Below are 26,896 nucleotides of genomic sequence, written 5' to 3'. Positions count from 1 at the left end.
TGAGGCTGAGAGAGTGTGACTTGCTCAAGGTCACACAGTGGGTTCCATGGCTGAGTGGGGATTTGAACCCTGGTCTCCAGAGTTGTAGTCCATTGCTGAAACCACTACACCATGCTGGTTCTCAATGGGGAAAATAACTGACCAAAATTCTCCCTTGTGGGTCTATATTGAGACCAGTGGCAGCCATGTCGGTGCGGTGATGAATCCACTCCAGGTTTTAAAGGCACCCCCCACAAAGTGCTGAACCCTCTTTCCAAAGAGCTTCAGTACTTTTAGGAGCTCCTTTAAAACCTGGAATGGATCTACACATCCCACTGACCTGAGAGCCACCGGCCACAACAGGGTAAGACTGGGGGACCCATTTGCAGGTGGCTTCTGACAGTTTCACTCCTCTCTGTCTCCCATCTATATAGATATGCAGGGTCCCCCTGAACTACTCCCTGGACAGGGAATCTCTTGGCCATGCAAGAACTGTCTCCCTTGTGCTTTTCTCCACCATCCTTCTTTTTTAAAAATCTTGATCCTAAATAGAAATAACTAAAAGATTCTTCCTCTCTGGACAAATTCCTGCCAAAGGGTCTGCCTTTGGGAAATTTCTGACCAGCAGATGAGTCCTCTCATTCGTGGTGTGGCCCCAAAGGGGAGATACTCCTCCGTTGTCCTTTTGAGTCCTGGGAGCCTTCAGGCTGTCTTCAGGGGACTAATCTTCCAACAGTTATTTCCAAAGAACCTGCCAGATGACAAGAGCTGTCTGTTGGTGGAACGGACTTCCTGGGAAACGGGTGGACTCTCTGTTATGGGATGTTTTTAAGTAGAAGTTAGATGGCCAGCTTTCAGGAAGGCTTTAGCTGTGGATTTCTGCACTTATAGATAGGTTCCTCCCAACTCTATAGTTCTAGGTGGAAGAAAAGCTGCCCATGAGTGCTCCCCTTTCTTAGCTGTGCAATGTGTCCTCTGTCACATATTTTCCCTCTCCTAGTGCTGGTGGCTGGAACATCACTTTGCCTTGGCAGTCCGATGCAATTGGCCTCTGCGCTTGCTCAGAGCACCTTGCGAGGTCTCATTTCAGACACCCGGGGAGGCAGGAAAAGGTCTCCTTCACACGCAACAGGAAAGGATCCGTACGCTTTGTGCCCCTGCTCTTGGGCACCAGGGTTGGAGGCGTCTCATCCTCCCTGAAGGGGTCCCGCCTTTTGCCAGTCGTGAGCAGGGCTCTGATCTCCTCCTCGTCATTAAAGACATTTACGCCATACTTGCGCTCCAGTCGCCGGCGGATCTGGAAACAACATCAGGGATGGTTATCAACAATACTGGGAAATTTAGGCCAAAGGACCACATCTAGCTATTTTTTCCCATGCCTACACTTATATAATGAAAACCTACAATTTAGCTTTAGCAAATTCCTAGACCTCAAGTCTATCCATAGAGGCACATGTCCAGTGGAGGGAGAATGGGAGTACTGGACAGTATTTTGTATCTGCTTAGATGTGTGAGTTTTCTTTAGGTTTTAAAACATTCACATACTATATATATGCATGTATAAGTCTAGAAATTTTACTTTTAAAAAATGAACCAAAAACCTGGGTTGGTTTATCCATGGGTCAGTGTAAGCACAGTTGGCCCTGCATATCCACTGATTCTTTATCTGTGGATTTAAGCATTCATAGCATGAAAATATTCATAAAAACATCAATTTCAAAAAGCAAACTTTGATATTTTTTTTCCATTTTATGTAAGGGTCACCATTTTACTATCCACTGCATTTAATGAGACTTGAGCACTATTATACACTATTATTATCACAACAACTCAAGAAGGATATGACAAGCTGGAGCATGTCCAGAGGAGGATGGCCAAAATGGTGAAAGGTCTGGAAAATATGAAGCCCTTAGGGAGCTGGGTAAGTTTAACCTGGAGAAGAGAAGGTTAAGGTATGACATGACAGCTCTGTTTATCATTGTCCTCTGCTTACAAAGAGGCCTGTGGCCTCACAGGAATGAAGACATACTGGATTGCAAAAGAGGAGTCCTTGTTGATATGTAAATGGACTTTAAATTGACTGGACTTTGAAAATCTCTCAACTGCCACATGGCCAGAGAAGGAGGGCCAGCCTGCTAAAGATACCCTCCCCATACCATCTTAATTAACGACAGAAACAACAAAATGCAGGCATCTTACTAACAAAATGCACATTTTTTCTCTGTTTGGTATGTAACATCTTGCCTGATGAAGAAGCCAGTGGAGCTTCAAAAGCTTGCAACAAGTGTATTGTGCATTTTGGTTGGCCAATAAAGGTATCACTGTTTGGTGGATTTTTGTTTGTATTTGAAGGGGTGTCATATTGAGCAATGGAGCCAGCTTGTTTTCTGCTGCTCTAGAGACTAGGACTAGCAATGGATTCAAATTATATCAAAAGAGATTCCACGTAAACATTAGGAAGAACTTGGTGACAGTAAGAGCTGTTTGATAGTGGAACTTGCTGCCTTGGAGAGCAGTGGAGTCTTCTTCTTGAGAGGTTTTGAAAGAGGTTGAATGGGCATCTGTCAGGAGTGCTTTGACTGTGTCTTCCTGCATGGCCCTTCTGATTACTTCCAATATGATTTTATGGAACCCAGAGAAAGCAGACCCCCACCTAAGGAAAGTACTGGTTTTTTTACAACAACGTCCAGCATCCCTCCTCACCCAGCATAGCTGGCTGGGGACAGGGAGGTGGATTCTGGAAGTTGTAATCCAAACAAAGGACCTTCTCAAGCTCTGAAGCAGACCATACTACATCACTTCCTATGGCATTGTTAAACATTGGAGTCTTGGTCATTTTCCTGACAGTCTTTACAGTTTCATTTCTTGGCCTCTCCCAAAAGATCTGTGTTTAACTAGCATTCTGTTTACACACAGACAGCCTGGCTTCTATAAGCTTTCTCCTTCCTCCTTTGCCTGACATGCTGAGTACGAAGATGAAAGATGAAAATAAAGTGGGTGGCATTAACAATGCTTTCAGCTCCCTCTTCTCTTCCCTTCTTCGGTAACATTAAAATGTATCCAGTCAACATGTGTGAGCAAGTGGGTCTGCCTTCATGTTCATGTTCTTGTTTTTCAAAGTCTCCACAAACAAAACAGAAAGTAACTGAGCAACACTCATCCTACTTTCATTTTCAGCTGAAAATATTTCACTTCAACTTGACCTCCAGACAAAATGAAGCTGCTCTTGCACATTTAGTGGGATGGACTGTCACTCAGTTGGGAGGAGAAGGTGTTTTGTTGTGTCCTGAAGGGCGCAAAATGTGAATTAGTTCCAGGCTTTGCTATTCTAGAACAGCTGGTTTTTTTGTAACTTTGATGCCGTTCCTTTGAACACCAGGTTGGGGCCACAGCAGCCAGATGCTATGCCCCCAACTCGACTTTTGTTGGCACAAAAAATAAGCGACAAAATGCTGCTCCTTTTTGAACTGACAAAAAGCTGGCTTTGCAGAGCTCCTGCGGCATGCAGCATATAAACACCACATCACTGGAGTGCCAGAAAGCTGCCCGCCAAGTGGGCAGCATGACACCAGCCTAGGGGTGGCGTCAGAGCATGCGGCGTCTAAACGCCATGCTCTGACACCACCCCAAGCCAGCGCAAAGGGGCAGTCTGTTTCGCCCCTTTTATTTTTATAAACCATGGAGTTTAAAATCACAGAATTAACATAACTCTAGAATTGCGTTAAGAAACACAAAAACAAACACACACACACACACACACTCATACACACACAAACATATAAATAAAAGGCAAGTTGGTAAGGAACAGGGTAGGGAAGTGGAGTTGAAGACAAGGACAGAAGAGATTGCGAGGGGCAGAAACAGCCCAGTTGCGCTAGTGAAGGGATGTGCGGAAGGGGGTGCTCCCAAACTGGTATGTATGCACTTTCCTTTATTAATGTGATCGTGCCAAAAACGGGTGGTGTGATAAAGACCTTAGTAGAGACTGAAATGCATGCACGTCTATACTCAGACTGTCTTGTGCTCACCTTTTGTTCAGAGCGACTTCCCTCATACTCTTCCAGCTGCTGACGGAAACCTGGGTTGGGATTGGCAACAGGCCGCACCACCTTGACAGCTTCCAGGGCTTCCCGCCAACTTGCCTGCGTCACCGTCATGATGTACGCAAGGACGATGGTGGTGCTGCGGGAGATCCCTGCCAAGCTGCAGTGGGAACGAGAAGGGGTGAGTTAATGGGTTGTCGAGAGGTGGGTCTAGACCCCTGGGCAAGATACATGATTGGCCCCTCTTTAATTTTTCCTGACAACCAGACCTGAGCAAATTCTTAAGTGACTTAGGGTAGAATCTTGCATCATGAGACATGAATGCACCACACAGCTACATCTTTGTAGCTACACCTTTTGGTGATATTGTCTCAAATCCCACCATGTAAGCAGCACAACTGACCCCCCAATATGCCCCTTTCTGTGTTGCCGGAGAGCAGGAGGATCAGCAGAGACATGTCCAGCTATTTTCCTGCAGCTGGTAGAGCTGTGACAATCATTGACGGGGACCTCCAGAGGTCCTTGGAAGGTGCTTGTAGATGATAATGATGTTCCAGAGAGTAGAACAGTAAGTAATGGATTCAAATTACAAGAAAAGTGGATCTAGGAAAAATTATTTTACAGTAAGAACTGTTCAGCAGTGGAATGGGTTGCCTTGGAGTGTGGTGGACTCTCCATCTTTGGAGGTCTTTAAACAGAGGTTGGACAGACATCTTATGGGAGTGCTTTGGTTGTCTATTCCTGCATGGGAAGGGGTTGGATTAGACCCTTGGGGTTCCTTCCAACTCTATGATTCTGACTGTAAGATTCTCAGTCTTTGCAGTGCATCCAGTTAAAGGAAAATGGCTGGACACACCTCCACGGATCCTTCCACTCTCTGAGACAACATGGAAATGGCCATATTGGGCAAGGGGTAGGGGAATGTGCTGGTTACAAAATGCATTGGGAGAGGGATTTTTTATCATTGCGCAGCCAAAATGCACCTCCCAACCTCCATGACAAATAAAAATACAAGTAGCAACTGTGTAAGTCTAGTTTAATGCCACTGTAAATTCACCAGTGGAATTCCAGCCTTAGCTTTAATTTAGGTTAGAAAAAATGGAAATAAACGAACAACATTTATTAGATCAGGATGTCTAATCACTGAAATATTGGTCTGTATACCACCTTATTAAATGGTGAACCCACAGAACAGTAAGTCCAGTTGATTCAAATGGGTCTACTCTAGTCTGGGCTAAAAATACAATTTCAGCCCCTACATTTATTTTTTTAAATGACACTGTTGCACTTTACTATGTTTGAATCATATTAATTATTGCTATGACTTATACAAGACTGGAATGTGCTGTGATTTAGCAACAGACACTATAGGCTCTCTCTGGGCCATTAAGAGATTTCCCATTGTATTTTGTACTGGGATGGAATGGGATCTTTAAGTAGATGACAGGGCAAGCTTGTTTTCTGCTGCTCCTGGAGGAAAGACCCAAAGCAATGGATTCAAATGGCGAGAAAAGAGATTCAAACAGAACATTTGGAAGAACTCTCTGTTGGTATGAGCTGCACAACAGTGGAATGGACTCCCTTAAAAGGTGATGGACTCTCCTTAATTGGAGACTTTAAAACAGAATACATGGCTACTCTCTCATAGGTGTTTTAGTGGTGGACTCTTGCATGCCAGGGGATGGCTAAGTGGCCCATGGTATCCCTTCCAGCTCTATGAATCTATGGTTTAATGCCTGTTTTCCCACTGTCCAGGCACCTAAAGTCTTGGATCTTACAGAAATCTGGGCTCCGAGAACTCTGTCCATCCCTTGCCTCCCCTGTCCTCCTCAGCTCTGGCTCAAAGCCCCCTTCTGCCATCTTTTCCTGAGCTTCTCTAAAGATCCTCTCCTTCCTTTGCCTGACTACATTCCCACAAACCACAGATAAATGATCTCAAGTATGTCTTGTTGTTGTTGTTGTTGTGTGCCTTCAAGTCATTTCCAATGTAATACGACTCTAAGGCAAGCCTATCATGGGTTTTCTTGGGCAGGATACAGACGGGCAGGGGAAGACCTCTTGGAGGTGTATTCTGCTGAATACGGAGCCTCCAGACCGCCTGCCCCGGGGGCATGGCTCAGGTGTATGGGGCTTCCACATGGGGGGCAGTGAAGACGCCTCACCTGGGGCCGTTTCTGACCCGCAGTTTCCATACTGCCGCCTCGGAGGACGCTGCAAAGAGAGAGGCAGCTTCCTCACGGGTGGCCAAAAATGGGGCTTTTTTTTTCTTTTGCCGGCTGGCAAAATGCCTCCTCTCCTTTGGTCCCCGCGCTCTTGCTGAATCTGCAATGCACAGCCACAGCTGTCGCCGCTGCCACCGCTGTCCCCCTGCCATCCCCCATCACCTCCCTTGTACATATGTAAATATTTAAAGTTTTAGCGTTTTTTTATTGTTAGGTGAAAATGGCGCAGGAATGTGTGTAGGGGTGCACTTTAAATTCCAACCTTTCCACGATTCTAGCAGCACATGCGTACATGCAGCTCTAGGGTTAGGGTTAGGGTTAGGGTTACGAGTCTTAAAATGCACTGCAGCTGTGCTGCAGCTTCCACACCTGCATGGCAGCTGACGCTGCAATTAAAGCCTGACTGCAAACTGCGCATGTTCCAGGACCCCGACTCATTATGCGACGCAGCAGACACGGAGCTTTTAAATGGGCAACTTAAATTAGCGGCGTAGCAATTCTGGCATACCGGTGCAGCAGCTTACAGACAGCGGGCAGCGTGTTCATGGCGGCATTCAGGTAAGGGCTGTCTGAAGGCTATACCTTCATGATGTCATGAACACACCCCTTTTTGCCCGTCGGTATCCCGCCTTGGATGAGAGTCATAATCCAACTCATCTAGAGGATATCAGATTGTGGAAGGCTGATCTCCACAAAGCTAAACTAAATAAATGAAGGAGTTGGAGTTTGCATAAGGCAGTTTCCTAGGGTCACTTGTCCTCCTCATCTTGTCAACCTCCCCACTATTCCTGGGCTGACCCCTTCCCTTGCAGAAGTGGACATACCAATGGACGAGGCAGCATCCTCCATGCAGGCGACAGGAGTGGATAAAATGGATGCATTTTTTAAAGTGCTTCTTGCTGGAAGGGAAGAAGCAAAGCAAAGTCATGACAGGGTCAGCAAGCTACTGAATGCCAAGAGTAGAGAGGTCACCGCCTTAGCCCCACACATTTATAGGAGAAGACAGCTCCCATAATGCTACACCGATACGTTGAGACTTAACAAGTGGCAGCTAGTACAGCAGTGAATTTGCTCTACATTTTAGGCTAAAGTTTAACAGTCCTGTCCAAAATACTGTACCTGTTTGGTGATTAGGGTATAGCATCCTGGGTAATCCCTTTGGCCTTCAGACTAAAACCCAGAGTGAAATCACCATCCTATTGACATGGAAGGCTCCAGATGCCACCAGGCTTTCCCCTTTCCAAACCCAAGGCCTCCGATTCACCCCCACAAAGCAATATTCCACCTCTTAGCAAGGGAGATATGATAAGCCCTCTCTAGATATCTGAACAGTTGCTTCCTTGTGGAAGACAGAGCAAGCTTGTTTTCTGTGGCTCCAGAGAACAAGTTCTCAGTTCCCAACCAGGAGATTCAAATGACAAGAAAGGAGATTCTGACCAAATATTAGGGAAAACATCGTGAGACTAAGAGCTGTTTAATAGTGGAATGTACTCCCTCAGAGGGTAGTGGACTCTCATTCTTTGGAGGTGTTTACAGAGAGGTTGGATGACCATCTCAGAAATGCTTTTGTGTTGGATTCCTGCGCTGGCAGAAGGAGACTGACAAGATACTCTCCTAACTCTTGTTGTTATTAGCTGCCTTTGAGTCGACATTGACTCATGGTGACCTTGTGGATGAGACATCTCCAAGATCCCCTGTTCTCCACTACTCTGCCTGGGTCTTATAGATTCAGGCCTGTGACCTCCCTGATTGAGTTCATCCTCTCTTTCTACTGTTGTCCACCTTTCCTAGCATTACTGTCCATTCCAATGATTGTTTTATTCTCATGATGAGGACAAAGTACGACAGCCAATAAATAATAATAATAATAATAATAATAATAATAATTTATTTGTATCCTGCCCCTCTGAGAACAATCGGGGCGGCTAACAAGTTAAAAATACAAAACATATCAAATCCCTAGTACCCTCCCCCCCCCTTAAAAAGGTATTAAATCTAATAGAGAATTAAAACCATACAAGTTAGCCTCAGTTTACTCATCTCGGCTTCCAGGGAGATTTCAGGCTCAATCTTTCAAGGACCCATTTTTTATTGGCTCTCCTCTCTTCTCCAACACCACATCTCAAATGAGCTGGTTTTCTTTTTATTTGCTTTCTTCACTATCCAGCTCTTACATCCATACATGGTGATGAGGAATACCATGGATTGGATTAGTCTAACTCTGCAGTTCTATATTTTTGTACAGTCTGGAGAGGACACCAGATCCTGTTAGCCCAGCCTGAAGTGGGGGATCCACCAAATGCTGAGGAGATACAGACATAGGAGAGCATCAGCAGAACTCTAAGGTGTTTAACTCTAAGAACTCTAAAGGGGTTAAACAGAGAATGCCATCATAAGGAAACCATCTCTCTTGTCCTCAGATTCCTTCCCCTCACCCTGAAGAAAAAGTCTACCTCCTTGATCTGGGGACCCTATCCCTGCCACTAGAACAGTGGTAAGTGAGGATATCTCCGTTATCATGTAAGAGGAAACTCTGCAAGTAGAGTTCTCCTCTCTAGAGAGAGGTAGATAAGGTCCACCCACAACATCCAGGAACTTTTTGCCTGTCTGGATAAGCCCAGTGTCTCACAAATGCCCATCTGAAAACAAACTCGAATGTTCCCATCAAGAATTGCATGCAGGTTTCAGAGGAACTTGGCATATGGTCTCCTGAAAACAGAAACCAATTCCCTGACCTGTTCCTGCTTGCCTTCATGGAGACCTGAACGAAAACTAAAGTTGCAAAACGACACTGTGGAAATACACTGCTTCCGGCAACTGGATTATATAAGTTTACCTTGTTTATTGAGACTGGCATCTGACTGGGCGTTACTGTGCTGTACACGTCCCTCATGCATGGTTTTTGCAAGGGCTATGCGCATACAGGGTTATGAGATAATAACAACAAATAAAGGCAGCCCTGGATAGCCTTGGAACAATACATGCTGTTGTCCTCTTTTCTATCTTTTTAAGGTATAGCTCCAAATGTTACCCAGTTATGCTGCAGCTACGTTTCTGACTTGGGCAAGTTATAGGGATTATATAACCCCCTTGCTAAAACAACTCTACTCGCTGCTAATCCACTTCCAGGCAGAATTCAAAGTGCTAGCTATGAGCATTAAAGCTCATAACCAGTAATAAAGTGTGTGTGGGCCCAGACTATCTGAAAATGGTTATCTCTCTGTATGAACCTGCCTGAACATTCTGACCCACATGAGAGGGCCTTCTCACGCCCCCATCACCATCACAGGCATGTTTAGTGCAGACACAAGACAGAGCCTTCTTGGTGGTTGTTCTGTGTCTTGGTCTCTGGAGCAACAAAAAATAAGCTTACTCCATCCTCAATATGGCATCCCTTCAAATATTTAAATATGGCTATCATGTCTCCTCTTAAACTACTCTAAACATATCCAGATTCCTAAGCTGTTCCTAACAAAGCATGATTTCCAGACCAGGTCTAATGAATCCTAGAATCATGGAGTTGGAAGAGTCCTCAAGGGCCATCCAGTCCAACTCCATTCTGCCATGCAGGAATACACAGTCAAAGTACTCCTGGCAGATGTCCATCCAGCCACTGTTTAAAGACCTCCAAAGGAGGAGACCATCACAAACAAACAAGCAGCTTCATTTATATACTGCTTCATACTGAACTAACAGTGTCTAAGCAGTTTACAGCTGTAAGCTAATTGCCCCCAACAATCTGGATACTCATTTTAGCAACCTCCTCGGAAGGATGCAAGCCTGAGTCAAGCTTGAGCCCTTTCGCTGGTACTGAACTTGCAACCTTATGGTTTTGAGTGAGTGGCTACAGTACTCAGGCATGGTTTCCAGACCTTTCACCATTTTGCTTGCCCTCCTTTGGACAAACATAATGGTTTAGTTATAGGAGGGTAGATTTTGATTGAAGTTTAGAAGGAACCTTGATAGTAAGAGTGGTTTGGCAATGGAGGTGGCGGGGTCTCCGACTCTGAACGTCTTTAGAAAGAGGCTGGGTAGCTCCCTGCTGGGGATGCTCTCAGTGGTTCCCAACTTTACTCCTCCAGACGTTTTGGACTTCAGCTCCTAGAATTCCTGACTGTTGGCCAAGCTGGCAGGATTTCTGGGAGTTGAGGTCCAAAACACCTGGAGGACCAAAGTTGGGAAATCACTATGATCTAGCTAGAGATGCTGCACTGAGCAGGAGGTTGGCTTTGCTGGCCCATGAGGCCCCTTCCAACACTAGGATTTTATGGAGAAGAAACTGGGCAGTGGTGGCAAAAGGCTGTCCCCACCCTAAAGGCTGCTGGATCTTCAAAGGGTGGCGGTTATCATCACTGCGCCTTAGCAGCTGCTGGAAATGCAGGAGGGACTGACAGGTGTTCCTGTCTTTTTCCTGACCATAAAAAGATTCAGTTGCCAACTTGATATCAGGTTGCTGTTAAAGAGTAGCCTGACTGGAGGTCTGCACACAGGCACCCAAACCTAGTCCTTAGAGGTGTGTCTGTTCGTGCTTTGTAACTTCAAACAAGAAAAGCCAAACATTATTGCCTTTGCTTTACAGCTCTTGTTTCCAGCTAACTCGCAGCCATGGGGTGGCCTCCTGGACCCCAGAACTGGGAGTTGGGGGCACAACCCCCCAAATCTAGGCTGGAGGATTTGTTGTTGCATGACTTCAAGCCATTTCTGATTCATGGCAACCCTAAAGCAAAGTTATCATGGGGTTTTCTTGGCAGATTTTGTTCAGAGGAGGTTTGCCATTGTCTTCACTTGAAGCCAATGGTCACCTAGTGGGTTGAAATGATGTGGCAAAATTGGTCCACCAAGATTCCTTTAAAAAACAACATTTGGAGTGTGTGGTGGTAGATGTTGCCTTTCAAGCTCTCCTGGGTGAATAGTGCAGCCCCTAGTCCATATCCTTCAACTGTCCCAATCTGGCAGGGAAAGTCCTGATTAATCCTCTGTCATCCCACATATTCAGCTGCTTTTAAAATGTCCTGGTTTCTTTCTCCTCCTCCCACTTTTCCCTTTTTGTCCTCTTCTTATTTCAGTTGCTGCAGACTGAGTTCAAAGTGCAAAATTAGTTTGCGCTCATTTAACTCAGAGCAGATTTATGGGGAAAACATTCAAATTCATAGAATCCTAGAATCCTAGAGCTGGAAGAGATCCCCAAGGGCCAATCAGTCCAACCCTATTCTACTGCACAGGAAGACACAACCAAAGCACCCCGATAGATGGCCACCCAACCTATGTTTGAAAACCTCTGAGGAGAGGGACTCCACCAACCTCTGAGGCAGCCTGTTTCATTGTTGAATAGTTCTTACTGTCAGGATGGAAGTTCCTCTAAATGTTCAGGTGGAATCTGCTTTTTGAACTCATCTGACTGGGAAGTACCAAAGATATGGGTGATGGACACTCTATGAGACTGGAATGGACTGCCTCAAAGAGTGATGGACTCTCCATCTTTGGATGTTTTTCAACACAGGTTGGATGATCATCTTTTAGGAGTTTAGTTATGCATGCTGGCATGGCAGAGGGAGAGCCAGTGTGGTGTGCCTTGGGACCTGTACTGGCTTGAATGTTCTGCTAAGACACTGCGAGGCCATGGAAACTCACTGGGTGATCTTGGCTAAGTTACACTCTCTCAGCCTCAGGGGAAGGCAAGGCAAACCCCCGATCAATAAATCTTGCCAAGAAAACCCTGTGATATGTTCGCCTTAAGGTAGCCATAAATCAGAAATGACCTGAAGGCACACAACAAGAAAGGCAGAAGGTTGGATTAGATGGCCCTTGCAAGCCCTTCCAACTCTAAGATGTTATGATTAAGTTTTTATTTAGTCACTGATTATTTGTTTGTCAAATTATTTCCCTGCCCCTACTTTTACTGTGATCATTACTTACATGTTTGCCTCTGGTGTGTCCGGGAGCACAATGCGGAGGTACGTAATTCCCTGGAAAATAAAAACAGAATAAAGTATCTATTAACTTGTTCATTCTCGTGAAAAGCAAAGTGACAGTAGAGACTAGAGCTTGAAAATATTGCTTTTTTGAGATGGCAACTGCCATAATCTCCAAGCAAACACAACACATGGCCATCTGGGTGTGAGATTCTGGGAGTCACAATGACCCCCCCCCCAAAATTTTTTGACTCCCCAACCCCTGCAAGTTTGAACTTCAGAAGCATTGAGTATTGTGGGTATTTCCAGACTCTGACAAGGTGACCATCCTTGAGGGGCTTGTAACAGATTTAATTCTTCCCAGCTTCTCAAAGGAACTGCAGTAATTTTACATATCTGGCAAAATGGTTGGCAACTTGTGACCCATGGGCTGCATGTGGTGCTTGGGCTTCACTTTTGTGGCTGCTGAAGCCACCCCATAATCCCGCAAAGTCCCCCAACCCTGCAATTAAAACAATGAACTGAGGTATGATTTTCAGGCAGTTTTTGCCCCCAGACCATCCACAAAACCCTCACATGTATGAAAACACACAAAAATGCCACCATCTCTCTGCAAGCACTTGGAAAAAAACATACCTTCATTATCTTGTGCAATCCCTTTCAAAATGTCTACATGAAGGGATGCGACTTCACTTTCTGTCACAATTTTGAGAGGCAGTGCAGATGAAAATGAGGTATTATTGAGGGGGCACTGCCCATTGCGAGGTCTGGGTAAAATCTGTCCCGTGACACATTTGCCCATTCCTACAGTGATGGATCTCCCACAGGTTGCCCAACCATAGCCATTTCCTAGGCCATTTCAATGGAGTTTATCACACGGGAGGAATTTCTCTTAATTTCAAATGAAAAGAAAGTGGGGCCAGAACGCATTCACGTGAATTCGCCAGTGCAGTGAATTTACGTGAATTCGAATTGCGTTCGAACTGACTTCCCATTGCCCGAAAATAGCTTGCCATTGCCTGAAATTGCATGTGTTAGTCTATCACACAATAACGTGAAACCCCACGATTGCGTTTGGATTGACTTCTCATTGCCTGAAATTGTGTGTAGTGGTCTATCATGCAATAATGTTAAACCCTGTGATTGCGTTTGGATTGCCATTGGATGATACTTCCAATTTCCTTTGTCTGATAACATCCAACAAAGCTTGTGATGGGGAGCTTTCTAGTAGATCAAGTCCAGCGGATCAGATCTGTCTCTACTGTTCACAAACCTGCCAAAAAGCTGTCCCCACCACCCACGGTCATTGTTTCACATTGACTATGAGGTCTCTTACCGGAATATATGGCTGTGGGGATTCATGAATGGAAATGATGTGGGTGATATTGTGGCGGCTCAGCTGATCAAAGTCCTTGGCATCTAGGAGAAAGAGGAGGAGGAAGAGATGTGGAGTTATTTCAGGCATCCTTATTCATTTTCCACAGACAACTACCAGTGCACATTGCAAGCTTGCTGCTGATCTGCAGAAAAATCAGAACATGTAGGATCACAAGCTAAAAATGGGTAGGCATGCGCAGCTCATAAAATCAATGGCAAATGCCAGCTAACACACAACAAGCTCTTCCAGGTGGGGCAAATGTGTCGATAGGTTGCAGTATTTGTTGCTGTATCTCTGTTACAGCAGCAGCATTTAGTTTTTATTGCCCTGTAATATTTTATAGCAATTCCTGGTACCACCTACAATATCCTATTCCCAGCCTCCAGAGTGGGCTGGGGGTCCATTTTAGAGTTGCTCGAGGGGGAACGTGAGATTGGGTGTAAAACACACTGCAGAAATAATCCAGTTTGAGACTGCTTCAACTGCCTTGGCTCAATGCTAGGGAATCCTGAGAACTGTAGTTTATTGTGGGCCCAAACAGACAGGCCGAAGTAAAGCTGCTTTGGGTCACTTTGGAGGTATGCTGTTTAAATGACACACACATCTTAAGAGGCCAGACACTGCACCAAAGCTGCACTCCAGTCCTTAGGACTGGAGCATGGCTTTGGCGCAGCTTCCGGCCTCTTAAGATTCAGCATCATTTAAACAGCATACTTCCAAAGTGACCCGAAGCAGCTTTATTTTGGCCTGTCTGTTTGGGCCCTGTGGCACCAGAGCTCTCTGACAGAGAAGGCTAAATGTCTCACAGTACAGTTTCCAGAATTCCCTAGCATTGAGCCAGGGCAGTTAAAGCAGTCTCAAACTGGATTATTTCTGCAGTGTGTTTTGGACAGTTGAGACCACCTGGATCTTTCCTCCTCCTCCTCCTCTTCCTAGACTTTTTTTCTCCTAGAGAGGAAGAGAAAAGCAATGAGGGTGTTTGGAGCTTCTGTCTGGAAGAGGAGGAGGGGAGTTGTTTCTTTACAAAATGTTAAAAATTAATATATATGAAAATATGAAAAAAATATGCACACTAAACAAGCAAAATATTTTAATTAATATACTACATCAAATGGGGGAAACATGATGTAAGCATGTAGATATAAAGAGGGTCACAAGGGTACAAAGTTTTAGAACCACAGTGGTGTAAAGCTTTGAATATTGAACTAGGACACTAGGAGACCAATCTTTGAATCCCGGCTCAACCGTGGAAATCCACTCAGCCTCAGAGGATGGCAGTGGCCAACCTCCTCTGAAGAAACTTGCCAAGAAAACCCCATGAATAGGTTCGCGTTAGGGTCGGCATAAGTCGGACAGGACTTGAAGGCACACAAAAACAACCAGCTCTAGTCCATTCCAGCCTTTGTTATTTTCTCAGCCTCTAAACTGTCAATGCAACAATGTGCCTAACAACACCACTAAGTCGAAATCGAAACTTTCCATACCGCTGGACAGCTGCAGGGAACATTTGGACATAATGCTATAATGGACTACAAACTCCATCTGCCTGATGGCAGAGGTCCAACATGCTACACCAACTTCCCCAGGGGATGACAGAGCGGTCAGTCTGTCCGCTCTGCCTCGCACTCAGACTCACCCACATCCTAATATGCCCAAAGGGATTGTGAGCATCCAAACCATTCAACCATTAGCTGTGTTGCCAGGACATCACACTTCTGTTAAAGAATTCTTTATCAATTTTTAATGAAAGCACCGCAGTGAGTGTATCTCCCCGCGTCATCACAAAGAGGACATCTCAAAGGTCACTTGTCTTCTCCCCACAATGCGTACACATGAGGTGATGCCATTGTCCACATGCCTGGCTCTCCCCACCATCAGATGCTCTGCTTAAAGAGGGCAGCCAAGGGGAACAGAGGGGAGATCTAGCAAATGGACAGGCGTGCAAAAACTCTGGCACGGCAGGAGGATGGCATGGAGTTTACAAATGGTGTCTCTGTTGTCTGAGGATTTCCTATGCGCTTAGTATCACAGAATCATAGAATCCTAGAGTTGAACGATATCCCCAGGGGCCATCCAATCCAACCCTATTCTGCCATGCAGGAAGGCACAGTCAACGCACTCTTGACAGATGACCATCCAGCTTCTGCTGAAAAACCTCCAAAGAAGGAGACTCCACCATCCTCCCTCCAAGGGAGCATCCACACTGCAGAAATATATCCAGGTTGACACCATTTTAACTGCCATGGCTCAATGCTATGGAGTTTGGGAATTGTAGTTCTGTGAGACATTTCGCTTCTCTTGTCAGAAGACTCTGGTGCCACGGCAAACTACAGTTCCCATAATTCCACAGCATTCAGCCATAGCAGTTAAAGTGGTGTCAACTTGGATTATTTCTGCAGTGTGGATGCAGCCTCTCGGAGCTCATTACACTATTCAGCAGCTCTTGCCATTACGAAGTTCTTGCTAATGTTAAGATGGAAACTTTTTTTAATAATAATTTTTATTAATAATAATTTTTATTTAGGCAGAAACCCTTTAGAGGCTCCAGGATCTGGGCATGAACCTGAATCCCTTTCTTCAGTCCTCTGGGCAAAGGGAACAAGTCCCAGGGAAAATACACTGCCTTCAAAAGTCATGCCAATACACTGAATTAAAATGATGATATTCAAGGCCTTAGACAGCTGGGGGCTAGGGTTGCCAGAGACAGGATCAACCCAGGCCTTGAGATTTCTGGGCAAAAACCGAAGACCAGGCAAGGCTGCATTCTATCATGCTACTTGTTCAACTTGTATGCAGAAAATATCATTTTATTATTATTATTATTAACCTTTATTTACGAAGCGCTGTAAATTTACACAGCGCTGTACATGCAATCCTTTTAGTTAGACGGTTCCCTGCCCTCAGGCTTACAATCTAAAAAGACATGACACAGAAGGAGAAGGGAGTGGTGACGGGAAAGGGTAAGAGGTCCAGCAGTTCCTCTCAACCTCCGAGGCCTGGACCAAGGCAGATGGACTGAAGGGAGGGCTTGGCTTCAAAATGGAAGGTTAATCATTATCCAGGGAAAATACATACTCACAAGTAGGATAATACATATACAGTACATAGCAATACAGGAAATGGATCGATAAACAGCCAACAACAGAACATCAGATAGTAAGCGACAATTATGCGATGCCTGGGAAGGCTTCTCTGAATAGGATGGTTTTCAACTCCGTTTTGAAGCTGGTTAAAGAAGTGATGGTTCTTGCTTGTGGAGGAAGAAGGTTCCAGGAGTGAGGGGCAGCAAGTGAAAAGGGGCGAATCCGGGATGGGGCAGAGGAAATCCTGGGCTGGGACAGGAACCCTTGACTACCAGAACGGAGGGCCCTGGTGGGAAGGTGAGGAGAAAGAAGGTCTGATAAGTAAGGAGGGGCCAGTCCATGGAGGGCTTTGAATGTCGACAGCAGGAGCTTATACTGAATGCGGAAAGGGAGAGGGAGCCAGTGAAGGGATGCCAAGACAGGAGAGATGTGGTCAGAGCGGTGGGTGGAAGTGATAATGCGTGCAGCTGAATGCTGGACAGAGATTAAAGGACGGAGGTGAGAAAAAGGAAGCCCAGCCAAGAGGACATTACAGTAATCAAGTTGTGAGATCACTAGGGCATGGACCAGGATCTTCTTCTGAGTCATTTGAAGGGTTTGGACTCAGAAGAAGAAGTGAAGACAGGGAGAAGGAATATCAACAGTCTAAGATATGTGGATGGCACGATATTACTAGCAGAGAATAGTCCAGCTTCAAGGATTCCATGGTTCTCTCCCACCTCACCTTCCCTGGCCACCATTTTGGTCAGGAGCTGATGACATGAAGGGTCTGACTCTGAACCTGATGTTATCTGGCCCATGGGGTTTTGGGTTGGCCAGGGAGGGGGGATCTATGCCCCACATCTTGAATTGACTCCAATATATGGGAACCATGGAGACTGACAAGCATTATCAAGCTGCTAAACTAATAAACTTGAGGTACAATAACATCCAAAATCCACAAAACAGCAAGACCTTTTTTGGGCAAACGAAAGTGCATCAAATAAATGTTGCAAGCTTTTGAAGCTCCGCTGGCTTCCTCATCCGGCAAAAGTGTTTTTTACAGGAGGAAAAAATGACAATGTTTGTCACAAAATGCAAGCTTGTGGTTAACATCATAATGTTTTTCTCTCCTGTGTGATTATTAACATCTTTGCTTGATGAAGAAGTCAGTGAAGATTTGAAAGCTTGCAATATGTATTTTGTGCACTTTGACCCCCCCCCCCAAACACATCAACTGTTTCGTTTTGAGGAATTTTGGATGTGATTGTACTTTTTTACATGGCCAACACAGCTACCACGGGACTTGAAGTCAGTCACCCATATCCACAGATTCTTTATCCACAGATTCAAGTATCCACTGATTGAATTTTTTTTAAAAAAGGTATTAATTCTAAATAGCCAAATTTCATTTTGCCATTTTATATGTGACACCATTTACTCTGCCACTGTATTTAATGAGACTTGAGAATCCATGGATTTTGGTATCCACGGAGGATCCTGGAACTAAACCGCAGCGGATAACAACAACAACAACAACAATAATTAAATAATTTATTTATTTATATTTTCCCGCCTCTCCCAGGTGGATCAAGGCAGGATTACAACCTGGTATAAATATACAAATGCAAAGCACAGCAATAAAATACATAAGCACTTAACAATTAAAAACACGCTATCAAAAGGCGACAGTGGGATAAAGATATTCCAATCCTGATCAAAGAGGTGGATCCATGTGTCTTATACAAGATTGGGTGGGTATGCTTGCCAGAAGAGATCCATCTTAACTGCCTTCTTAAAAGTCTCCAAGGAGATAGTAAGATGGTTCCTCTGTATAATAAACTCAAGAGCCAAAGCAAAGAGCCAGTTGCTCAAGCGTCCAAGATTTGTTTCTCGCAACTCTTGCATTTCTGGCTGCTTTCGCACCCACCTGTTCAAAACACACACAAACATGCAAAGGCAACGTTCCTAAGTGAGTTCTTAGAAATCCAGATGGGCAAATGTCCAGGTCTTATTTCAGGCTCAGCAGGAGTAGCTGGCAATGGCTCAAGGCTGTTTTTACCCCACCTCTTACGATACACACCACCACATTCTTTCCGTAGCAAGTGCTAAGGACAGCAAACGGTAAAGGTACATACAACCAAGCCAATATACTACACCACTGCAGCAGTCTGAGACTACTTTAGCTGTCATGACTCCATCCTCCAGAATCTTGGTATTTGTTGTCTGGTGAAGGACTTACACTAGAGTGCTTTGGCCAAGTCTTCTCACTTTGCTTTTGTTGTTATGTACCTTCAAGTCATTTTCGACTTATGGCAATCCTAAGGCAAACCTGTCATAGGGTTTTCTTGGCAAGATTTGTTCAGAGGAAGTTTGCCATAGCCATTCCCTTAGGTTGAGAGCATATAACTTGCTCAATGTCACCATTGGGTTTCATGGTCAAGCTGGAATTTGAACCCTGGTCTCCAGAGTCATAGTCCAACACTCAAACCGCTATGCCATGCTGGCTCCTTCCTCTAACATATAGTTCCAAAATTAAACAGATTCAATCCTCATTTCCTCCTATCAGTTATCTTAACAATTGTAGTTCAGGAGAGGAGAGCGCACATTCTCTTCTTTGGTCTTCCAGATGTTTTGGGCTTCACTTCCCAGAATCTCTGATCTTTGGTCATGCTCAGTTGGACTTATGGGATTTGACACCTACAATATCTGGAGAGCCAAAATTGCAAACTTCTGGAGAGGAACTCTCTCAAATGAGACAATTCTGAATATCTTATCTTCCAGAATTTCAGTTGAAAACTAAGACATGTGTAGCCAAGCAACAAGAGAGCATGGTCAAGATGGCAAATGTTACTATGAGAAAGAACACACATGCTAGGAAAGGCCACAGCATTTTGCTTTTGGCTGAGCTTACTGGGAAGGGCCAGATTTTGCCCTCCCTTCTGTCGTCTCATCTATCTACTGTTGAGCTAAGTGCAAACACGTTTCCTATTTTGAATTCAATTTGCAGCAACTGAAGCAAGCGGAGGACAAAGGGGGAAGGTGGGAGGAAGAGACAGAAACTGGAACATTTGAAAAAGCAGGAAGATAGAGGATTAATCGAGACTGTCCCTGCCCAACCAGGGCGGGAAAACATATAAAAACTTATTGTTAAAATTCATGTGCATGTGTTATTATTATTATTAACCTTTATTTATAAAGCGCTGTAAATTTACAGCGCTGTACATACAATCTTTTTATTGGACGGTTCCCTGCCCTCAGGCTTACAATCTAAAAAGACACGACACAAAGGGAGTGGTGGTGGGGAAGGGGCCTCTCTAGTAGGATAATAGATTAAAATAACATAGCAATATAGGAAATGATTCAATAAAACAGGCAACAAAAGAACATCAAATAGCAAGTGACAATTATGCAATGCCTGGGAAGTGTGTGTGTATTGTGTAAGCCTCCTGTTGACCTAGGGCAACCCCATGAATTTCACTGGGTTTACTTAGGCAAGGAATACTCAGAGGTGGTTTTGTCAGTTGCTTCCTCAGAAACAGAGCCTACAATACCTGATCTTTGTTGACGGTCTCACTCACCTATGAAGTTTCCAAGGAACAGTCCAGGAAGAACCTGCCGGACAGAAAAAGAAAATTCTCGTGAGCTGTGGTGCTTGGGTCTTAGAGAGAGTACCAGTTACTGAGGACACCCCACCACCTTTTCCCCACCACCTCAGCTACATATAAGTTAACCCTCCTCCTTTCTTCCCAAGACTAGGCTCTCCAACTTTTCTCATCCCTTTTCAGTGTGGTGTTTTCATTTCAGTCTTTTACAAAAATCTTTCTCTCTTCCACCTGGGAATCTACAATCATACAGAAAAGTTGGCTTTGCAGATTAGAGATACCAACCATGGTGGATATTCAGGAGGATAGAGGTCCCCAGCATCTGGAAACTACTGAGTGAACAGCAAAGAAGGAACAGCGCATGGGATATCCGTGGAAGAGTCAAAATGTTGGGAATTTTTAAAATTATTTTTTCCTACCTTTCCCAGAATCCCTGAATTTAGCATAGCCATGCTGGAGTTGTAGTCCATAAAGGTAACTTTTCAAAGATCTGAGTTCCCAGTGGAAACCACCATTTACTGAGCAGAAGCGACAGGGCAGAGAGGTAGAACTCCACATGTTATGTGGGCTGCACCTGCACTGCAGAATTAATCCAGTTTGACACCGTGTTAACTCCCATGGCTCAGTTTTGTGAGATATTTAGCTTTCACTGTCAGACAGCTTTGGTGGCACAATGAACTACAAATCCCAGGATTCCATAGCACTGAGCCATGGCAGCTAAAGTGATTACTTGCAGACTGCAACTCCCAGAATTTCCCAGCCAGTATGACCAGTGCTTCTCTACCTGAACATCTCTTCCTGAACCTAGAAATGGGAGGGTCAGAAAGACTCTCACCTTGGTCTTGCCATCTCTGTGATATCTGTCCTGTTATGACACACACACTAGATAGCCAGCATGGCATAGTGGTTTGAGTATTGGACTACAACTCTGGAGACCAGGGTTTGATTCCCTGCTTGGCCATGAAACCCACTGGGTGACCTTAGCCCAGTCACATGCTCTCAGCCTCAGGAGAAGACAATGGCAAACCCCCTCTGAACAAATCATGTCAAGAAAACCGCATGATAGGGTTGCCTTAGGGTCACTGCAAGTCGGAAATTACTTGAAGGTATACTTTTTTTCTGTCACAGTAGTATTTTTAAAAATGCACCTGACTTTTCCAAGGCTGTGACACCCTCCAACTATTGTGATTTGACAAGAAGAGTCTCAAAATCTTGTCATCCCATGTTCTCCCCAGCTGCAGTTAAAATGTACCCTTTTCTGTCTCCTCCTCCCACTTTCACTTTTTAGCCTCAGTTTACTTTGTTTGCTGCAAACTGAGTTTAAAGTGCAATAATAGTTTGCACTTAACTCAACAGAGATAGAGAAAGAGAGAGATGTGGGGAGAAAACCTTGCCCTTCCCAGTAGGCTCAGGCAAAGGCAAACTGCTGCAGCCTCTCCTAGCGTTGTGTTTTTCCTCATTTATAACTTTTTCCATTTTGACCACCCATGTTGATCTTGCTTGGCTGCATGTATCCCATTTTTCATCAATGAAATGTTGGAGAGTATGAGCTCTTTGCTCTCCGCACCTCCATTTACAACACTGAATTTAAGCCTGTAGGAAGCTGCAGGGCAGATAAGCAAAAGATGTATATGTATGTCTGCATGCACCTTCTCACAATGTTGCACCCTGGCCAGGGTGGCATAGTGATTTGAGCTTTGGACTATGACTGGAGACCAAGGTTCAAATCCTGACTCAGCCATTTAAACCCATTGGGTGACCTTGGGCAAGTCGCACTCTCTCAGCCTCAGAGAGTGGAAATGGCAAAGCCCCTTGCCAAGGAAATCCTATGATAGGTTCACGTTAGGGTCGCCATAAGTCAGAACTGACTTGACAGCAAACAACAACAACAACAAAGATGTTATTTTGATTGTAGCCAATGCATTTGCTCACACACCAAAATATCTACTTTTGCTTTGCAGTCATCTGAGAGAAGGGAATTTTGTATTGGCTCCACTGGCATGTCTTAGCTTTCTATTCTTAGCGTCTAAGCAACTCTCTTGCTCTGGAAGCCCAGCAATAACTAGGAGGAAGACCTTTCCTGAATCTGCAGGTGATGAGTAGACTGGTTTGGAATAAAGTGATACTTGCTCTAGCTAGAGTAGCCTCCAAGGGTCACATCAGCACAAGCAGAGTGTATTCTTCGACCCCTCATTGCTACTGGAGTTCTGCACAACTTTGGCCCAATCCACATTGCATTAACAATCCAGTTTGACTTTGCTTTAACTGCCCTGGCTCAATGCTAGGGAATCCTGCGAATTGTGTTTTTTGTAGCACCAGAGCTGTCTGACAAAGAAGGCTAAATATCTCACAAAACTACAATTCCCAGAATTCCCTAGCACCGAGCCAGGGCAGTTAAAGCAGTGTCAAACTGGATTATTTCTATAGTGTGGGTATGGACCTGTGACTCCATCTGCTCTGCAGAAATAAAGCACTTATACATAGCACTGAGCCATGGCTCAATCACTGAACCACTGAAACATGGCTGTTAAAGGGATATCAAACCACATTATTTCTACAGTGTAGATACAGCCTTTGTGGGTAGGACTGCCTTACTGATTGCAACTTGTGAGTTGGCTGTAAGCTTGCTTTCCATCCTGACCAAGACCTCTCTGCTGTCACTTGTGTGCTTGTAACTTTGTGTTTGGCAGTGCTGCAATGGAGCCAGGATTCCCCCAGTTGAAGCTCCAGTAGTTTTTCATTAGCAAGGATGTGACAGTATTCCCCCCACACATAACACCTGGGCCTTTCTTGTTTTCCCTAAATTCAACTGCAGTCCTCATAGTAGCTGGAAGGGAAATGGATTTTTCCAGGAACAGCATTCACCTGAGGAAGGAGGCTCAAGTCTATGAAAGCTCATGCTCCCAAATTCTTTCAACCAGTTAGTCCAAAGGTTATACAAAAGCCCTTTGCATACTGGTTTTCCAGACTAACAGTTATGTCTTTGAATATACGTATTGCTGTGAGCTGTCTTTGTTGCAATACCCAGTCTTTTGCAGGCTTTTAAGGGCCATTGACTTTACAAAAGACCTGCTCCTTTGGAAAATACAACCTGCTAGAACTGGCTTGTTGATATGAATCAACAAGGCTGTCTGAATTTTTAGACACTGGGGACCATCATGGTGTGGACCTGCACTTTGAAATTTCCCATTAGATCACAGGTGCTTTGGCTTGCATTGTGCTTAGTGTTTCAGTTGATATTGTGAATGGGTCACTACTTACATCAGAAAGTGAGTAGTAAAGTTACTGAGCCAGCAAGAACAGGTGCATCTATTTGTGTGCAATTTTTTCAACTCAACACTGCTCCTGAAAAGTCAGGTTGCGTCGGTGGCCAGGAGCGCCTTTGCCCAGTTTTGACTGGTGTGGCAGCTGCATCCTTTCCTGGGGAAGGCAGACCTAGCCACAGAGGTTCATGCCTTAGTTACTTCCCAGTTAGACTACTGCAATGCATTCTATGTGGGGCTGCCCATTAAAAGTGTTCCAACACTGTAGCTAGTGCAAAATACAGCAGCTAGACTGGTGTCAGGTGTGCATTTTTGTGACCATATGAGATCTATTTTGCAATGAATTGTAAGAACTACATTGGCTTCCAATTTGTTTCTGAACTCAATTCAAGGTGCTGGTGTTGACCTACAAAGCCCTAAATGACTTGGGACCGAGACCGCTGCCTCCCTCCTGTATGAGGCTGAAATTTGAGATCTTGAGATCTGTGCATGTCCCAACATCTCATGAAGTTAGGCTGGTGGATGCACATACCCTTCTCTGTAGCATTGCCTCAACTGTGGAACTCCTTGCCCAAGAAAGTTAAGACTGTCCCCATCTCATTTAAGCTTCCAGTGGGCAGCCAAAACAATGCTCTTCCATATGGCATTTAATGTTTGAAAATGTATGTTTTTACTGTTTTAAAATTGGATTTTAAATTTTAAAAGATAATTTTATTGTGTTTTTTTTAAATGTATTTTTTAATTTCCACATTGTTTTAGTTGTTTTTATTTCTTCATGCCCCTGGAGCCCCTGTGGGCTAGGAGGCGATACAGAATACTTTAAATAAATACATAGCTCTGGACTAACAAATCTGGAATACCAGCAAATCTGTTGGGAACACGGGAAATGGCCTTTTTGGTGGCTGCTCCCAGGATCTGGAACTTTATTTCCCAAGAAAGCTAACTGGCTCACTCCTTGTCCTTCTTCCATCCGCAGGTGAGGACTTTTTTATTCCAACACATTTTTTTTGGAAACTGACTCTTTAATCAGCAAAGAACTTTTACCGTGTGCTGTGTCCTTTTTATTCCTTGCATTTGTAACAGATATGTTTTATATTACTTTTATTTCTGTAGAATGATGCTCCTCAGAGTGATGGTCCATAGATCAGTGATGGACTGTGAGCCATCAATTGCTAGTCAGTGCTGAGTTTCTAGCAAACTATGCGAATAGGATATTTGCATAGCACAAACATGGTACTAGTCCCTGGCACATTCAGAAAAGGAATCACTGCTCCACCACTGAAGACAGCTTGAGAAACAGCACTATAGATAGTTTACGTACATTTTAAGTTGCATTTTCTATGCTTTTGGCCATGTCTCTATCAGTGTCAGTTTTAATTTTTTGTAAGGTGCCTTCAGTCCAAACTTTGTTGTATGCCATGGCCTTTCTCTCAGAATACAAGAGAGTGATTTGCCCAAAGCCATGAAGTGGTTTTCCATGGCTGCGTGGGGATTCGAAACTTGATCTCCTAAAGTCTAGGCTGGAGAAATAATGCAGTTTGACACCACTTTGAGTGCTGTGACACTGTCCAGTGGAATCCTGGGATTTGTAGTTTTACAAGTTCTTTAGTCTTCTCTGCCAGAGTGCTGGTGTTTCATAAAACTATGCTCCCAATGATGGATTTAATATATAAATGAATTCAATCCCAGGTCCAATGCAACAAACATAGTTTGGAATATTAAAAGAGATAGTCATATTAGCCTGTTTTGGGCTAAAATATCTAGAAATTCAATTCACCTGGAGTTAGTTTCAAAGGTGCTACTTAATTCCTTTAAGTCTCTTTATAGTTCAGAACAGTAAGTATGTTCATCCATTGGTACAGTCAGGGCATGTGGCGGGCGGGGGGTGAAATCATGCATCCTAAACTAGAAATCCCTTGTGTTGCCAAACCTATTTATTTATCCAATTCAATTTATATCCTGTCTTTCTTCCAACATGGGATGCAAGGTAGTTGACAGCACAGATGAAAAACCAAATATAGCTAAAACCAAGGGTGTAGCTACAGGAGTAGTAAAACAAAGGCGTTGTTTCCTGCCCCCAAATAAAAAATCTGGTCCCCAAAATGAAGTTTTCTTTCAATCTGCAAATTTATACCATTGCAGCCATTTAACACTTCAATGGGTCATTTAGAAATACAGTTGAGACATCCAGAGAAAAGTTGTAAGCAAAGTGACCAAGGGAATACAAACACAAGAAATCAAAAGAGTTCTAGATGTGAAGGATTTTCAGTGTCTCAATCTCTGCAGTGTTAGAAATTTGAAGAATGCAGGAAAATTTCATGGGGGCACAGTTCTTATTTTGCACCCCGGTTGGTATTGTTGTTCTTTGTATGCCTTCAAGTTGTTTCTGATATATGGTGACTCTAAGGAAACCTATCATGGGGTTTTCTGGCAAGATTTGTTCAGGGTTTTTTCCCCCCTTGCCTTCCTCTGAGGCTGGGAGAGTGTGACTTGCCCAAGGTCACCCAGTTGGCTTCATGGCCAAACTGGGAATCAAACCCTGTTCTTCAGAGTTGTAGTACAGCACTCAAGCCACTATGCTATACTGGCTTGTACCTATATCCCTGACTAAAACAGCAATTACAATTTAAAAGGTGGGGAAAGTGCAAAATTTCTTTATGACGTTTTCTGGGCCTCCCAATAAACAGCATTGACAACAGGGAGATAAAGTCACAGCAGGGTTATCAGACAGGGAAAATGTTTTCTTGACCACATTCCCCTCTTTGCCCATACCTTGTTCATGCCATTGCCCATGGTCCGCCCGTGCAGCTTCAACTTGCCCTCTGCATCCAAACTCCCAGGAAAAAGATGTGAGGTCACTCACGGGTGAGCTTGGCACTGTCTTTCATGCTGGGGAAAGAGATTTCCTGTTGGCATCAGCTGCAGATCGTGGTTCGAGGATAAATCTCCGCAGAGGTCTGCCTGTGTCACAATGCAGGACTTGCTCCTTCTCATCCCTTCCTGGCACAAAGGCTTTTTCCTTTAAGACAGCAAAAAGCAACAACAACCATTACAACAAAAACCCTCCTGAAGCTGCTCCTAGCAGCCTCTTTTCCCTGATCGTGTTTTTTTCCCCATGGCTGGCACACTGACAGCTGATGGGGAAGGGAAAAGAACCCGCTCCACCTCTTTCGTAATCGTGTGGGTGTGCCAACAAGGCCAGGCGGTACTCCTGATCCTGATGCGCACACCACAACAGTGCCCCAGTGTTCAGAGAACAAACCCTTTTGTCTCTCTGGCTCAGTGACAAATAAGGATTGTCAAGGCAGCCTGCCTGCCTCTGTCCCTTTGCAGAGTGGTGGGTACACAGGAACCAGGCTGGACCGCTGCACGGCTCAACAGTCCGGCCGGTGACGGACACCCCCAGACTCTGCTGGTGTGGGGGAGAAATAG

At 44.5% G+C, this 26,896-nt stretch overlaps 1 protein-coding gene across 1 annotated transcript; it reads right to left on the bottom strand.

Moving 5' to 3' along the window:
• DUSP15 (dual specificity phosphatase 15) lies at positions 1 to 26,896 on the bottom strand. The gene is made up of 7 exons (XM_042464138.1): positions 26,237 to 26,896; positions 20,178 to 20,211; positions 13,493 to 13,575; positions 12,161 to 12,210; positions 7,069 to 7,143; positions 4,008 to 4,182; positions 1 to 1,276 (listed from the first exon to the last, which is right to left on the bottom strand). Exons 1-7 carry the CDS (start codon positions 26,255 to 26,257, stop codon positions 1,061 to 1,063), a joined length of 654 nt encoding a protein of 217 aa, XP_042320072.1. The 5' UTR covers positions 26,258 to 26,896; the 3' UTR covers positions 1 to 1,060.

This window comes from Sceloporus undulatus, chromosome 4, assembly GCF_019175285.1.
Source record: "Sceloporus undulatus isolate JIND9_A2432 ecotype Alabama chromosome 4, SceUnd_v1.1, whole genome shotgun sequence".
Lineage (NCBI taxonomy): Eukaryota > Metazoa > Chordata > Lepidosauria > Squamata > Phrynosomatidae > Sceloporus > Sceloporus undulatus.
The sequence above is the reverse complement of the archived record's forward strand: the minus strand, read 5'-3'. Positions and strand labels throughout refer to the sequence as shown.